Source organism: Argiope bruennichi, chromosome 1 (genome assembly GCF_947563725.1).
Source record: "Argiope bruennichi chromosome 1, qqArgBrue1.1, whole genome shotgun sequence".
NCBI lineage: Eukaryota > Metazoa > Arthropoda > Arachnida > Araneae > Araneidae > Argiope > Argiope bruennichi.
Genome location: NC_079151.1, coordinates 88,739,826 through 88,757,222, shown reverse-complemented (window position 1 = coordinate 88,757,222; position 17,397 = coordinate 88,739,826). Strand labels below are relative to the sequence as shown.

At 26.4% G+C, this 17,397-nt stretch overlaps 1 protein-coding gene across 1 annotated transcript in view; it reads left to right on the top strand.

Annotated features, from left to right (window-relative positions):
* The first annotated feature begins 2,643 nt into the window (after positions 1–2,643).
* Positions 2,644–17,397, top strand: part of LOC129981075 (cytochrome P450 4c3-like) — a 46,525-nt gene continuing 31,771 nt past the window's right edge. The window contains exons 1-2 of the mRNA XM_056091726.1: positions 2,644–3,218; positions 5,154–5,266. Of these exons, the coding sequence (XP_055947701.1) occupies positions 2,930–3,218; positions 5,154–5,266 (402 nt within the window). The 5' untranslated portion in view covers positions 2,644–2,929. The remainder of the gene's footprint in view (positions 3,219–5,153; positions 5,267–17,397) is intronic.

Here is a 17,397-nt window from a genome sequence, read left to right as displayed (position 1 = left end):
GAATTTAATTATTAGTAAGATTGATTTGGCATTTTTAACAATGTTTTTATATCGGCATATTAATTGAATAATAAGTAATGCAAAAATCGTTACGCTGAATGCGTTCCGTTGAACCTAGAGCTTGGCACTTGCTTGTTTCTTAAACAATAGTTATTTGCCAAAGAAAACGATTCAGAATTTAAATTACATTTTATTATTATATTAGTTTTTTTTTATTTTAATTAGGATATTAATCAAAAAAATGTTGAATACAAAACATATTGAATGCAAAAATCCATTTAACATCATTTAAAAAAAATGCAACAAAATTTTAAAAATTATCACATTTAAAAAATTATCTATGCCAATTTTATTTCAATGCAATTTATTTTTCCTTTATTTTTAATATTTTCTTCAAAATTGATTTAAAATTTAATTTTTGACAATGGATATTTTGCAATGAAATTCAAAGCAATTTTATCATTTAATCAAATTTCTCAGACGTAAACATTTGTAATTGTAAACAGTAAGATAAAATATACTTTCTTTCAATATTAATTTTAAAGTAGAAACTTTAATTTTTCTGCTATTAATTCTAATTAATGCTATTTTTTTCAAACTGGCATTATTTCTGTAAAATTCGAGCACTAAAAATAATTATGAATAGAATGCAAAAGCTGATGCATTCAAATCAGATGAAAAGAGAAAAATCAGACAGTATGAAACCTTTCCATATTAATAAGTTTCGAATTGAAGGTTCAATTTTTTCTATTAATATAAAACTCTCAGAATTATCACTTTTATTATTTTATGTAAAAGAGTTAGATTAGTTAATTAGATTTAGTTAATGGCTAAAAGAGACCGATACTGCTTTTTGATACTTAGTTAGGGGAATCAGAATTTTTGTTCAATTTTAAATTTTCTCAAATTTTCGATACTCTATTTACAACCATGATATTTGACTTAAATTAAGATAGGATTTAAAATTTTCATTTTAAAATAAAAGTAGAGTTATATGTTTATATAAAATTTGTGAAATAATTGCTCCGTTGAGTAGAGGTTTTTTTGCATAAAAATTAGTTCAATAATTTCAATTGAAAAAAATGAAAAATTTAATTTTTCAAACAGTTAAAATTTTTACGGTTTTAAAGTTACAAAAATTTAGAAGTTTTAATTTTTGAACAATTAAAAACATTGCATTTTCATAATCTTTGTAATAAAAAATTTTAAAATATTATTTATACAAATAATGGAGGAAAGATAAAAAAGCGAAGATCGTACTTTTTAAATACGACTTCAAATCTTCTGATCTCAAAATAAAAAGTAGAACTTAAGGACTGGAATTAGAGCTATGTAATGATTCTTATTTAAATTCTTGGAGGTTTGAATACTTGTTTATTATATTATAATTATTTCACAGCAAATAACGTAATATCAATCACCTTTATCCTTATACTTTTAAACCTATTTTTTGCATTGGTTTGTCGATTTTTTTGAGAAATATGCACATTTAGATGTATTATAACATCATCTTATATTTAAAATGCTAGAAGTAGTTAGTTCTTAACTGTCAAGATACGAAAAATGTTTGAAGTCAAAAAATCAAGTTCAGATATATATTTCCACAAAAATTACTGTTATCTATTTGAGTATTTTAATACGGAGAAATAAGTATTTTATTATTAAGAGTAAGTGGTTCCTTAAGAAGTCCTTCATAAAACGATTTGATTAATCCAGTTATTCCCTTATAAGAATCGTCTTTTCTTTCAAAGGCTTCACAGATAAATTTTAGAGTGTTTTTTTTTAATTCGTGTTTATTTTATATGTTAGCAAATTGTTTAATAAATATTAAATATGCTTTTTTTCTGTTTTGTCTGGGAATAAATAAAACAAAAATGCATTAATTCCCTCTCCAAGATTCCTTGTCTGTTATTCATTATTTTAAAGCTTTTGAAAATTGTTTCTCATTTGTTTGTGATATTTTATGATTCATCAAAGTATGAAATTCTCCATAAAATAATAAACCATACTGAGGATATTGAGAAAATATTTATACTATAAGTTATTTAATAAAACAATATAAATACAAATATGAAAATAAAAAAAATATAACATATTAGAGGCAAAACTGGAATAAAGAGTTATTATTCGCCAGGCAATTGTAGAACATTTTTATAAACTTCTTATAATATTTAAATGTTCTGTTGCTTTTAAAAAATAAAAAATGTAGTATCTAGGAAGTTGAATAGATTTGAATATTATCATGATATAAAATCCTCTTGTAAGATTAAATTCTTTATTGTTAATAATAATATAAATCATGAGATATTGCCAAATGAAAGTACATGCATACTTAAAATATGATCAGAGTAAATGAATATAATTAGAATATTTTATGTCAAAGATAATTAAAATATCTTATATCATTAAAAATTTAGAACCGAGAAAAATACATAAAAAAAGGGTAATCAATTTAGACTTTATCCATCGAAGCTATAACAGAATTTTAAAATATCTCAGGGTAAATACTATTATTCAATGTTTGTAAATAAACAGAGATTTTTAAAAAGTAAATACTTTGACGAGATGCATAATCATAAATTATATCATAAAAAGAATATTTAAAAACGCTAACAGAGGGCATTTGAAGGTCAATACTTTATTAATCCAATCAGAAGATCGCCTGCTTATGAAAGTGAACAATGTGAGCAAACAAAGCCCAGAAACCTCAGTATCACTTTCTCTAGCATTGAACTTGCCTTACCTATAACCTGAGGGCCGAGTGAAAGGTAGAAAAAGAAAATTCAATCCTCCATCTCGTTGACCTACATTCACACATCCCATTACAACTGACCCTCTTATTCATTAAAACTTTTCGGAAGTCCACGGAAAAACTCATTTACCGGAAACCCTTCGAAGGTGCAGTGACTGGATCATTTGTTTTGGCGCTATGGATCCCATACTTGCTATGATCGGAAATAGCTCGGAAATGCTGGTGACCAAGACGCCTAACTGGAAAAGACTGATGTTGGATCAGAATTGGAAATATATGAGTGTTTATTTTATTTGGATTTTCTTCCTGTTTTTCATGGTTTGGCCAGCTGTCAAAGCACTCTTAGAAAGAAAGAAGAAGAATGATATGTTGTGGAAATTACCAGGCTGCAATGCCAATACCTTATTTTTGTATTTCGCTATTGCAAAGTCTATAGTGCTTAGGAATCAAATCAAGAGTAATATTTGTGAGTAAACACATTATTTATTACCTTTCTGTTTTAACAGGCAACAAGTTAAAAACATTGATTTTTAACGAAAATATCGATTTTTTTTTCATTAAACTTTCTTAATCTATGAGCAATTCTCTTTATGAAATAAAGAATGAATGCGGAAACAGATTCCAATCTAAGAAGTTTGAGTGTGCTTTTTTATCTTTGCATAATTTAAATTTTAATGCTGTTTCCATTTTTAAAGGCTTTTTTTTAATTTTAAAATCTAATAAAGTTTCCGTATGAAAAATATGACAAATTAATATCCAATGCAATTTTTTATTGAAATTTTTTATAATAATATTGCAACATGTTCTGTAGTTTTTTTAACTAAAGAATAATGAGTTTGCTGTCTAAAAAAATTTTACAACTGTTTTAATGTTGCATAAAATGAGATAAAATTCACATGTTATGTTATAGATCTGTTGAAACGTAATATTTAAAAACTGGATGGAAATAAGATTTATACTTTATCTCAGAAGCTACATAATATATATCGCGAGATATCTGTAAAATTTCGAAATATCATTTTATAAATTTCTAAACTGGAAAAAGTTATTTAGACATATTTTGATTTCCGTAAAAAAATTCCATTTTTCAGAACATTTTTGCCTGTTTATTGGCTTATTTTTGTCATTTTTTTTATCTAAAAATTCTAGAATGTAAATATTAAATAACTTTTTAGAAAAACTTTATTCGGGACGTAAACACATATCTTAAATAAATAAAACAAGAAACATTTATTTTGTTCTTGGATTTGATTTTATATATATTTACAAGTTTATGATAATTACAATAAAACTGACTATATAAGAAGTAAGTTAATCAGTATACTGATACATTATATAAATATATATAATTAGTGGTATGATTCATTTAAAATTATTACAGATCAAATCTTGAAATATAATTTGCATTGATTTCTTGAGTTCAATTAGATAATCTTTTTTTTTTTAACTTTTTCAATACTTATTCTAATTTACAGTCATTGGAAAATTTTGAAATTAAAAAAACACTTACCAATTTAATAAATTATTTATGTCACTTTTCTATTACCTTTATCATTAGAATGAAATATTTAAAATATTTTTGAAATATTTTTTTTTCAAAATAGGATGAAGTAATCCAGATAGTTAAATGTAAGAAAAGGGTCAATAATATGATTGTTAACATATTTTAACGGAAATGCTGCATACTGATCAAATTTTGATTTTCCTGTTAATAAATAATCGATTTTATGTTTCAATGTAATGAAAGTATATTAGGCAGTTTTGGCTAAAGTATATATAATTTTCTGTTTCTATTTTCAAACCTAATAAAATTAAGAAATAACTTAGAAAATTTGGAAAGTTAAATAAAAAATTATCATAGAAGGAATAGATTCATATCAGAATTCAAGAAAGAAATCAATTCAAATTTTATGTGTGGTTTAAATTCACTTGAATATTAAATTTTACAGAGCGTTTCAAAATTCATGCGACAATCTTTAAGAAGTGATAATGCATATTATTATAATAAATATTTTCTGTGTAGGAAAGTATGAACGAAATGACGTGCTAAGGCACAATTGAAAGAAATAAAGTGAAACTTATATTACAGAATGACTGAAATACATAACACACATCCACTATATAAATACAGATGAATATTTTTTCCGTATGTTCTTTTATAGAAATCTTCCGTTTTTGTTCGATCTTGATGAAATTTGGCACATGTGCTCTTCAAAACAAAAGGAATGTCACTATTATTTTTCAAGTTTCAAAAAATGTATAAAATATTAAAAATTAAGTAAATGTTTCGTGTTTTTCAGCCATATTTTTCTAAAATATTATATCAAAAAAAATTTTAATATTTTCTTAAAACCCAAAATATTATCTTTTAATTCAACAAGTATTTTTTTTTGTCCTTCAGTGACCTTCCAGATTTTGTGCGGAGCTACACTTCTCCATGGCAAAGAAAAGTTATGGAGATTGTGGATTGGGAGCAAGCCTTGGGTCATTCTTCATAAACCAGAAGCTATTGAAGTAAGTAACCAAATGGTACTTGAAAAAAACGACTTATAATAACTTAATTGTTCTAAACATTCTGTTCTGGAAAGAGCAATATAGTGATCGATTTTCCCTGAAATAAAAGAAAAACTTGTCTTTGAAGAGATATCGCCATGCGATGATAGCAGGCCTAATTTTTACTTTCTTACTTACAGAGTCTAGATAAAATGTTATAATCGCCAAAATATTCAAATACAAATTTCGAAAAACACTTTCTGGCTTAATTTAGTTTATTTATATTAACGTCCCGCTTGAAGCAACTCTAGGGCTATTTTGGGACGGACCTCGTAATTTTGAACCGCAGTCAGATGACGAGGACGACTCCTGAGCTGCACCCCCCCCTCTCCATACCACACCACACCAGCGGGAGGACGTTTGGTCAGGACGGATTTAACATGCAACAGACCCCCTTACACGACAGTTCTTCGGTGGAATCGGGTCTCGAACCTGAAACTCTCCGGTTCCGAAGCCGAGACCTTACCACCAGGCCACCGCTGCCCCAACACTTTCTGGCATTAAGTCTGTCTGTACATCTATCCGATTATCTGTGAATATGATAACTCAAAAGCGCTTTAATAGGAGAAAAAGTAATAGAAGAAATTTGGTATATGTGTAACTGTTATAACTCGAAAGCCGTTAATGTGCAAATTACCTAGCTAATCTGCAGATTAACACATTTGCTGCGTTAAAGTGCGAAATCAAGAGTTTTTCTTATTTAACTAGATAATGTGCACATTAGAGGCTTCCGTATTTTTAAAGCTTAAATTTTGTTTCGCTCATTCTGAATTTCATGTTTGCAAAGAGATTTTTAGCGAAAGAAGATGTAGACTTTACGTTAAACAGCAATAAAATAATCCCTGGGTACCAGATACGGTTTCATATAAAGGGACCGTCACAAATGTACTACGATTACGTGTGCTTGTCGCAAAAACCAATTGCTATGCAATTCAGTGCGTCAACAATCTTTAGATTGCCCTAATAAATAAGAATAATTTTATCAGATGTTTCGCAAATTCATTTCCTTAATTGTAATAACATGTTAAACCATTTGATTCTTTGTATTATAATTTTTCAATTCATTGATCATCGATTGAATCAACTAGGTAATTTGAGAAATGAAAGAACTTTCTTCAATTTAAAGGATCACCCTAGTTAATGTACATATTAGCTGATTTCTACATTTTAGCGGTAAAATATGAACTTAAAAACCAAATTAATATACAAATTGGACATGTATGAGAAGTAATAATATATAATCTTTCATATCGCTAAAAGTAGCCATCTCGCCAGTGTTAAAAAGTAAAATGGCTACCATGCTTAGCTTTCACTTTTCATGAAATCAAATGAGTAGTCCAAATTGAAAGAGAAAACCGTCTGAAAGGAATGGAAAAACGTGCATTACTTTCGGTTGGAGGATTAGAGATAGCTTTAAACGATTTGAAAAGTATCAGTGCGTGTAAAAGACTGATCGTAATCGAGCAGTTCCGCCTGACAGCATCGGCTGGGAAAATGAATGGTGGAACACGAGAATGACAATGTAAACAAAACTATTTGAGCTTTTGACGGCTTTTTAAGTGTCAATTAGAACTGAAAATGAAGCAAATAACATAATGCATGGAAAAACAGGAAGGATTTGTTGGCAAAAATATTTAATTTTTTGGTCTTGTTTCACCTTTATGTTCTTAATCTCTCATTTGTGCGTTATTCTTCTTTTGAGATATGACAAAGATTGTTAAGAATTTCTTGACGTTTTAGGAATATTTAAGCTACTTTTTCATTTCCATTTTTATAGGATTTGTCATAATATTGATTAATAAACTTTAAACTTTTGCTAAGCTTATATATTTGGATTTCATATCCAAATATATAAGCTTAGCAAAAGATATATTTCATATGATTATATATCTTAAACATCAGAATTTTCACTCAATTTGTTTGTAATATATAATGCGATTTACAGCGCTTTATCTTTTTTTTTAACTTCTTACCTGTTATATTTTTTCTACTTTCTAATTAGATAATACTTCCCATATAGGGAATGCGCTGTCCTATTTATTTAATTAAGAATCAATAGACGTGCTTGTGACGTACATGTTATTACATGTGATTATTTGTATCGAATTGTTTAGCCTTTCAAGAAAATACTTTCAGCTTAAAAGTTTGAGGATAAATATCTCGATACCCGTATGACACATGAACATGACGGTTGTATAGTTAACAAAAAACGCTGATCAAACGAATATTACATATTCTTTAATATAAAAAAATATTTGACCGTCAAAAATTGAACTGGAGAGTAGAAAGCTAAATTGTACAGAAATTTAATTTTTAATTTCACCCTTCTCACTGGAATTTTTAAAATATAAAATGAATTCAAAAATTCTTATTTGCATATCCAAAATACATCTATGCGAATAACGAAATCTTTTCCACGTTTTTACCAATGCCGCTAAATAAAAGCAGCAGATACATATTCCGATTTCGCTGTCTGTAATGGGTTTTATAAAATGTTAATATAAAGTTGTCTTTTGAAGTTATTATGCTTATGTTTTTGATTGCAAACTGGCGAAAAAATTCATTCGTAGTAAACTTTTAATTTACTTTTGTAAAAAGAGGATTTAAAAAAATGCTCTTCAACAAAAAATAAATCTAATGTTCAAAAAAAAAAAGAAATTTTCAAAAGTCAGTGATTTCATAAGCACCAGTCTATTTCATTGCTTGATTACCTAACTTCCTTATTTTTTTTCTATATTTCACTACAAATATTCCATTTTTCTAAATTGATTCATTAATAACGTTTCCTTTTCTTTTAAATTTCATTAAACTTTGAGTCTGTGTGTATAGAGGCTTTCATATGCATCTTTTATTTTCTGGAGAAATTTAAATACGCTCCATAACTTTTATCTTTATTTTCAAATATTGTATATTTATTAAATATTTATTACTATCCATAACTTTTATCTTTATTTTCAAATATTGTATATTTATTAAATATTTATTACTATCCATAACTTTTATCTTTATTTTCAAATATTGTATATTTATTAAATATTTATTACTATCCATAACTTTTATCTTTATTTTCAAATATTGTATATTTATTAAATATTTATTACTATCCATAACTTATCTTTATTTTCAAATATTGTATATTTATTAAATATTTATTACTATCCATAACTTTTATCTACATTTTCAAATATTGTATATTTATTAAATATTTATTATTATCCGTCTTTTCCTTGTGATTTCTTGAGGTTTTTGATAGACATGCAATACGTTCTATTTTAGTAGCATGCCGCTCATTGAACAATGCTTCTCTCAAATTTTCTTTACATTAATAATTTCAATATAGAGATTTTTTTAATAGAATTCAGATTCACCAAATCTCTGTTAATAACTAATCTCCAGTTCACAGATCTTCTAACTTTCGTAATATTGTAATCAATTTTTTATTCGCCATATAAAATACACATATATTAAACAAAACTCCTCTTCCTTAGCTCTCAACTATGAAATAAAAATCAAATTTTCTTTACCACGGCTTTTGTCAGGTTTCATGGATATGACGAAAGCCGACCAAACTGTAAAAAGTGAGTTGGTAAAAAAAAAAGTGAAAATATACATCACTGTAATATAACTGTTTCCAAAAATCTCTTTGTGCAGCATATTTGGTTCAGTAAATTGTAAAGGCACTTTTAAAGAATCACAAAAATAAACAAATTCTATTATCGACGTCCGGAACATATATAGGCATTACACATCTAACTGTGGAAACAAATTCTTAGCAGAAAATACATATTATCCTCTGTTGTAATCGTAGTATATTACGCATAATATGCACTCTAAGTCGTTTTTCCCCATGTAAAATCTATTTATGACATTAAAAAGTGGTATTTCCAAAGGAAATTTTAAAGTTCTTATAGTTTTAAATAAATATATAGAAAATTCCCCTATGAACATTTTAGGCACATTATACTTTATTATATGTTACTAGATTAAAAGTGGTATTTTTAGTTTTAAAATACGATGATTGGCAGCAGAATAAAGTTGAATGGCTCTTTGTTTTCCCTCGACTATACATACTGATTTTCATCTATTGGCTATATGAAAATAAAAATAAAAAAAGCATTGCTGATAGATTAAATAAAATAAAACTGGAGATACTTTACTGCAAATTTCTTCTTCAAGTGCTGCCATTTTCAGTTTCATCTGAATGTATGTTCTGATTCTTTTTTATTCCGAATGATGGAAAGAAATCTTTCAAAAGCGTTTGATGCTTTTTTCAAAGTCGACAGAATTTTTGAAGTTGCTGAAGTAAACCTTAATTGATTGTAAGATTTGATAAACTTGAACATTTAGACACAAAAAAAAATCGAAATGTATTATTTATGTTTCTTTGCCATTTTACCGTTTTACATTTTCTCAAGATTGATAAAATAATTTCAGACATTTTATTTGCAGTTTTTTTATTGCGAATAATTTTAATAACCATTTTATTGAAATTTTATTTGTAATTGAATCTTCTAATGATTAAATATACTTAACTTAGAAGAAAATGGGAAAGTATATTTCGTTTTTGTTTTAATTCAACATAATGAAACGAAGTCTTTATAAAGTTTCTGGTTTTCTTTCTAACTTCAAACAGTTTTTAACTAAGATATTAATATACTGATTAAAAGATTAATTAATATTCAATATTTAGTTATAAAATCATAAGCAAAATCGTAATCGTTTATAATTTATTATAAAATCATAAACGAAATTTATTGTTTGTGCTTTTTGTTTATTCTTCTATTTACAATTTCATTGAAATTGTAAATAGAATTTTCATTGAAATTAAGTCCTTTAATGATTTAAAATGCTTAACACAGAGGGCACTGCGGATCAGCTTAATATAATTTGCTATCCAAGCGATTAAGATTTCAAGTATTTGGACTATAAAAGATTTTCTGATTAATTTCTTAACATATCACTGAATTCAGCAATTAAAACTGTAACCGCAATTGCGTATTTGTAAATAAATTTCTGAAAATAAGAATAAACTATCATTGTTTCAGAATACATATTTTTAAAAATATCTCTTTTTTATAATCAGATTGTTATCAGATATGTCGAGCTAATTTAATATCATTAACTGCTTTGATTATAATTCATTCTCATTTTTTTAAAGATTGTTTCTGTAAACTTGTATTTCAGGACCTATTTTTACACGCTTTTACTGAACTTTACTTGTTTAACGCATGTAAAGAGGAAACTTTATAGTCGATTTTTCACCCACCTCCTAATAAGTAGATCTAAATTTATTATAGAGTTTTTCCGAGGTTATTATGATATATCATGTTTTTAGAACTTAATTCTCATTTGATCCATTTATTCGATATGAATTTTTATATCATGTGCAGGGCACCCTCTGGCAGTGAACACAGAAAAAATTACTTTTAAAACTCCATTTTATTCAAAATAATTAATTATGAAGAATAAATTGCAGAACATTATAAAGGCTTGTAAAAATGAATTTTTATGCGCATAGTAAGGTAGTGAAAAGAATTTTTTTTTTTTGCCAAAAATGTTAAATTAAAGTAAAAAATTAAAAAAAAAATTGAGAAGCTATAAACAATACTATGAAGAAATTAAACCACAATGATTATTATGAAAATCATATTGTCTTCATTCACAGAAAAGACAAATCCTTAACAAATCGTAATTCGCAGAGGTTGATATGTAAAAGAAGACACAGGTTAACCGACTTCTACTAATTCTACTAACTTGTAATAAAAAAGTATGATCGACTCATCCTTTAAGCAGTATAACTAACCATGATTCAACCTAATGATCTAATGATTGAAGATTTGGTTATTCAGTTACATCGCAAAAAAGAGGGAATAATTTCGCGAAGCTATACGTCATTCGCCTTACTTTTCTTGAACGGTCATTTCGAAAATCTTAATGTTGAAAGAGTTAAAAATTAAATGATAATATAAATAGAAATTCTATCAATGATCATTCATTCTATCTAATGATCATTCTATTCTATCATATGATCGACTCATCCTTTAAGCAGTATAACTAACCATGATTCGATCTAATGATTGAAGATTTGGTTATTCAGTTACATCGCAAAAAAAAGAGGGAATAATTTCGCGAAGCTATACGTCATTCGCCTTACTTTTCTTGAACGGTCCTTTCGAAAATCTTAATGTTGAAAGAGTTAAAAATTAAATCATAATATAAATAGAAATTATATCAACTTTTATTATAAAATTTTAATAAAAAAATATTTTCTACTTTTTAATTCGTTAATAAAAGCGTACTTTTAAAAATGTTTTATTTTTATTATGGACGAATACATATTTTCAACTTCCAAAATACAACATCGTAATTATATTCCATTATTTAAACCTCCTTCATCATATCGATTTTAATAAATCGAAACATTAAATCTCAGGGACATGTTATAACTGACATATGCATTTCTTCAGCGAAAAATTTCAAAATAAACAAAGCTGCATTCTGAATAGTAATGCGAGTATATTTCCGATGAAATATGCTTTAAATCTCACAATGGATTTTGTCTTAGACACGCGAAGAACGGACTTTTTACGATGGTATTGCTCGAAATTTTGACTTCACAAGATTTAGCATTGATCCCTTTTTTGAATTCAGGAAAGCGATTTCGAAGAACTGCATTATTTTCACTCTGAAATAATTTTATGACTTGAAAAGCAAGTTATCCACATATACATCGTTTATCCGTAAAATACTTTCTTACACTCGGTTGACAGCATTTGTGCGCACCATGAACTTTTACATCATTTTCTCAATGGAAGACTAGAAAAAAAGATATCCGATTTAAGCCTCCAACTTAAAATTTAACGCAAAGAATAGAATTAAAATATTTTTTAAGTATTATTTCGTTAAGCCCATTTTGAAAGAAAAATGTAAATGTGGGAGCTTTAATTCCTTATAGGAATATCTAAAACTGCATGGATGTATGAAACTATATTATTCAATATTTGAAGAAATTTCATAGTTTATTATAACATGTTCATCATAATGATTGAATTATGACGTTTTTGCACATTTCTTTTTTATATTTTTCCTATTTGTGTTTTTTTTTTTTTTCGAATGGAAATCTGTTTTTGTTTTTTTATGTATTATTATTGTGCATCCCAATAGCGTACCAGGTCATCAATATGAAATCTGTGCAAATAAGGGTTTTTCAGAGAATCATAAATAATTTTATTGAATCTGAAGAATGAAAATAATTCTGAGAGCTGTTCTAAATTTTTTAAAATTATGACACATATAAAAATTGATTAATATTGGTGAATTGATTGTAAGACGATTCTGTTATAACAGAACGATCTATTAGTTCTGAAAAACACAAAATTCGATAACAAGTTGAGATAATGCTCTTGTTATTAAATAAAAAAATATGAGATTTCTTTAATAAATGATTCAGTTTCATGGAAAATTCGAATAAAACATCATCAATCCTAAGCGCAAGGTTATGTGTTTAGGTTTCAAATGGATCAAGAGATAAAAAGGGATCCTAAGAGAAAAAAAAAGGATACTAAGGAAATGGTCCACCCGGAACTCTCTCGCATACTTTCCAATACGCCCTATAATTCCGCATAAAATTGTGCACTTTAAGTTATTCCGTGCATATCTTGCTCGGCATTGGAAAACAATATCACAAAATATAGATTATTTGCGTGAATCTAAAAGTTTTTACTAAATCTATCATGTGAATAGGTATTTTGGACTCCTTTTCTCTGACAGATAGAGAGAAATCAAAATTTGACCCGCAACTACAGTTGTATTCATATTATTACAAGTAACGAAATTTATTGATTTAAATCATTAGATTTATGAGGTATTGCATTTACATGAATTGAAATATGTAGACCAACAGACCGTGAATCCTTCGAGAGATTTAGTTACTTTTTTTAAGAATCTATATTTTATACGTTAAATTGTATACCAATTTTTATCTATCTAGCTCTTTATGTTTTGTAGTTATCAAATTCACTTTACTCGAACCACTAGAGAAACGTCCACTCCACAGATTTCTTTCAAAATTTGATATGAAGTTTACAAATTTTTATTTCATAGATAGATACAAATTTTTATTTCATAGATTGCTGACTCTCTAGCATCTGTTTATTCCTGAAACGATACAGATTTACATGAAAGTTGAACATAATATTCTCGAAAGAATAAATAATGTTTGTAAACGAACCTGGTATGATTTCGCATTTCTCCCCATCTAATTGTGGATTTAACAATAGGAGACTCGCCACTTCCTGCTTATTTGGAAGTCAGAAAATACCAAGGATTTCAGTAGGAACCTCTTTATTGAATAATCATTCATTTAATATTGCTATTATGTCAGGCTAGGATACTCATAATAACCCTAATTATCTTTATTATGGTTATACATTTTTATAAGCATAAGTAGTATCACTTTGTATTATATGATGTTACATAAAACCTTTCTGAATTGCACTGAATCAGGTCTCTTATGGATTTTAAAATTCAGCAATTAATTGCAAGTATTTTTCTCTCTCCAACGTCGTAACACAAACTATTAAAACTGAAATTAAGACAATAAGAATCTTAAAGGCTTGAATAGTTATTAAAACAAGGTACATTCTAATGAGATTAAATGATGAGTCATATATGAAAAAAGTAGAACGTTTTAAAAAAAAAACTCTGATTTGAAAGATTGTTTAAAAAACTGCAAATCTTAATAGGATTAAATATTGAATCAAATTATGTAAAGAAGTGATAAATTTAGACATTTATAAATTTGCATTAATCCTCAATAATAGCTTACGGCAAGAGCAACGTTTAATTTGAATGTCAAGGTGAGGTATTAACTTCCTTTATATTATTTAAAAAGTCCAATATTACATTCATGTAGAAGTAATGTGAATGTGATCATGTTTATAAGAGTTTTATTAGATAGAACAAATTTATAAGCTATATCATTTACTACAGCCATTTATTCAGATGTTGGAGGCTTTTTAAATCCAATTCGCAAATGTTTTAGAATATCTAAAAAGTTGATGAGAGAAAACTTTGCATACTGGAACTCAAATTATAAATAAATCAACGTTTACACGTAAATATTGAGTAGATTTTATAATTAAAATTTGATGACTATTATTGTTCAATTTTTATATCCGATTTCCCTTTATTTCCTCTTTCATTTAACCTTTAAACACGGACTATTCATGAACTACTTTGTAAATATACAGACCAATTATGTCGCAGAAAATTTACAAAAATATTTAGTTATGACGTTAAGTTTTATTGTATGCATAAATATGATATCCATACATATTACACACATTTAAGAAAATATTTAACTCAATATTATAAAATGAAAAAAGAATATCGTCCAGGATCTTCTATAATGCTAAGCGCAGTTTATAAATATCCTCACCTCTTTTGTCACCATCATTATCATATGTGCTAATTCCAATTTTTATTAGGGCGTCAAGCATTGTATAAGATATATTTGTAATGCTAAAGACAGTGATTCCCATCTATATGGGAATAAAGCTAAGCATGAATAAAAATTAGTTGTGGGATCGTAAACTTCAAGCAATATTTACATCTCTTTATGTTGAATTGTTATGAACATCAAAGAACTGAGATGTTCAGTTCTTATTATTTTATATATATACCGATTCACTACATTCTCCCTTCACAGAATATTTGTATAGTATTTTCTTTTTGCTAATATTTCTTTTAAGTTTCTTTACAATTTCGTATTAGGAATTACATTGTCTTAGTGATCCAACATTTCTTTCAATCAGTTTTCAACGATTAATTTTGAAATGAATACTCATAAACTTTTGTAGTTCATACAACTCTAGGCCTTTATTGGTCACTTTTAATGCTTCTATATAAACAAATTATAATTTATAATTTCTTAAATATTTTACCAATGTGCATAAGTTGTTTCCGAAATAACATCGTTATTTAATTTTTGGCAATCTAATATGAGTTATTTTCAGGATAATAGCTCTTCTACACGAGCATATCTTTTAATCAGCAACAATATTACAACTTATTTTAAATTTTTTAGAAATAGAAATGTTTTTGGTGAACAAAAAACTAGTTTTAACATTGAAAATTTTAAGAGAGATTAAAAATTGAAATGAACAAAAAAAAACTAGTTTAAACCTTGAAAATTGAGAGATTAAAAACTAAAATACCATTTCTCTAAAGTTACATTAATCTCAAAAATGTGAAACGTATATTTAAAAACGATATCATATCAAACAATTAAGCATCTTGAAGCAAGTTAACAGGAAATTTTTCCTCTATTTGGATCTATTCGCAGGATTAAGTTCTCTAATATTTCCTGTTTGGGCCATTTAAAAGACAATAAAATAATTTGTAATAAAAATAATATAATTTTTACTATAAATACCTTTAAAGAATTTACTGAAATCGTAAAAGATCAAATATGGAAAATATATGAAACAACAAAATATGAATAAAAAAAATTACGAAAACTTTGAAAATACAACTTACAGATGACAAATGCTTGGTCTGAAATAAGATGCATTTCTTTCAACAATAAATACGACCATAAAATTTTGAAAAGCGTGTTTCCAATTTCGAAAAAGCAGATCATTTACTTTCCTCATTCAGAAACACATTTCGCTGAAAGGTCATCATCATTTCAAGGCATATTGATTTTGTAATTTAACGTCCAAATGCAGGCTTTTGTAAGCATTAGTTTCGCTAATGTCAGGAGATATTTAAACTTTTCTGATATATTCGGCATAAATGCAGGGGAATTTTTCATCTTTTATTGGCTAACTATAAAATGAATGGAAGTTCCGCGCACTAAACTATTAATCGATGAACATCATAAGTTTCCAATTACGCCTCACTTACATTAAAATCTTTTCCGACATTTTTTTTCTTGCATTAATAGCAACTCATATATCACAATTTCGAATATTTAGAAATTAAATATAATTTATAAAAATAATCTAACGAATGTAAAAGATATGTATACTAATAAAAGTTATGGAATTGTGGGGATAATTGCATGTTATTTAATAGTTATTCATAATTATTTTCTTCATAATAATCTTCATAATAATTATAATTATCTTGAAATGTAATGTTAAATAAAATTAAATCGGTTATAAATAAGATTATTAATAAAAATTATTTAAAACAAACAATACTAGCTTTTATCACATTTTGATTATGGCTGTCACACACGAAAAAATCGTTAAGAAATTAAAGTTTTAAGAAAAATATTTCATAATAATCCATAATTTTTCATAGAACAAAAGAATTTTTCATACAACGATTTTTTTTTTCGAACGAAAAAAATAAATAAATAGAACGAAATTTCTTTTTGTCCAATTGTCAAAATTTTTACTATTGTCCAATTAAAAAAAATGTTTCTGGATTTGATTTAAACATCCTTAATTTTTTTTTCTTAAAAAATTAATTGCCTATATATTTTTCGATTTAATCTATTTTTATGAAGCACCTTAAAATAAAATAAAGGAAAGTTAAACGTGATTTATCTTTTCTAACTTTAGCAAAACGAATAAATTAATACGATATTCAGAATTAAGCCTGTTCGCAATACAAAATTCTGACTTTTTGCTTCTAATTAATTAATATTTGAAATAAATATTTTGAATTGTTTCATTTTCTAACTATCAGTAAATAACTCATTCACAACTTTTATAATATATAGAATAAATTTACCCTAATGAATAATAAGAATAAATCAGAGAAAAATAATAGAAATAGATGCAAAAATATTATTTATGCTTTTTTTATATTTTTCTTATAAAGTGTATTAACAAAATGTATTACAAACGTCTAAATGTTAGATTTGACGAATCTCCATGTTTTAGATTTCCCTATATCCGAAAAAAAAACAGTTTTTTGAATTTTATCTCTCTGCTTTTAAACGTAACTAATAAACACTTTGAGCTAAACGAATGAAATTTGAGTGAAATCTTCACAGTAAATTAATAGATTTTCATCAAATTTAACCGAAAGCAATTCACAAGAAGTTTGTCTAAATACCTGTTCGAATTCAAAAAATA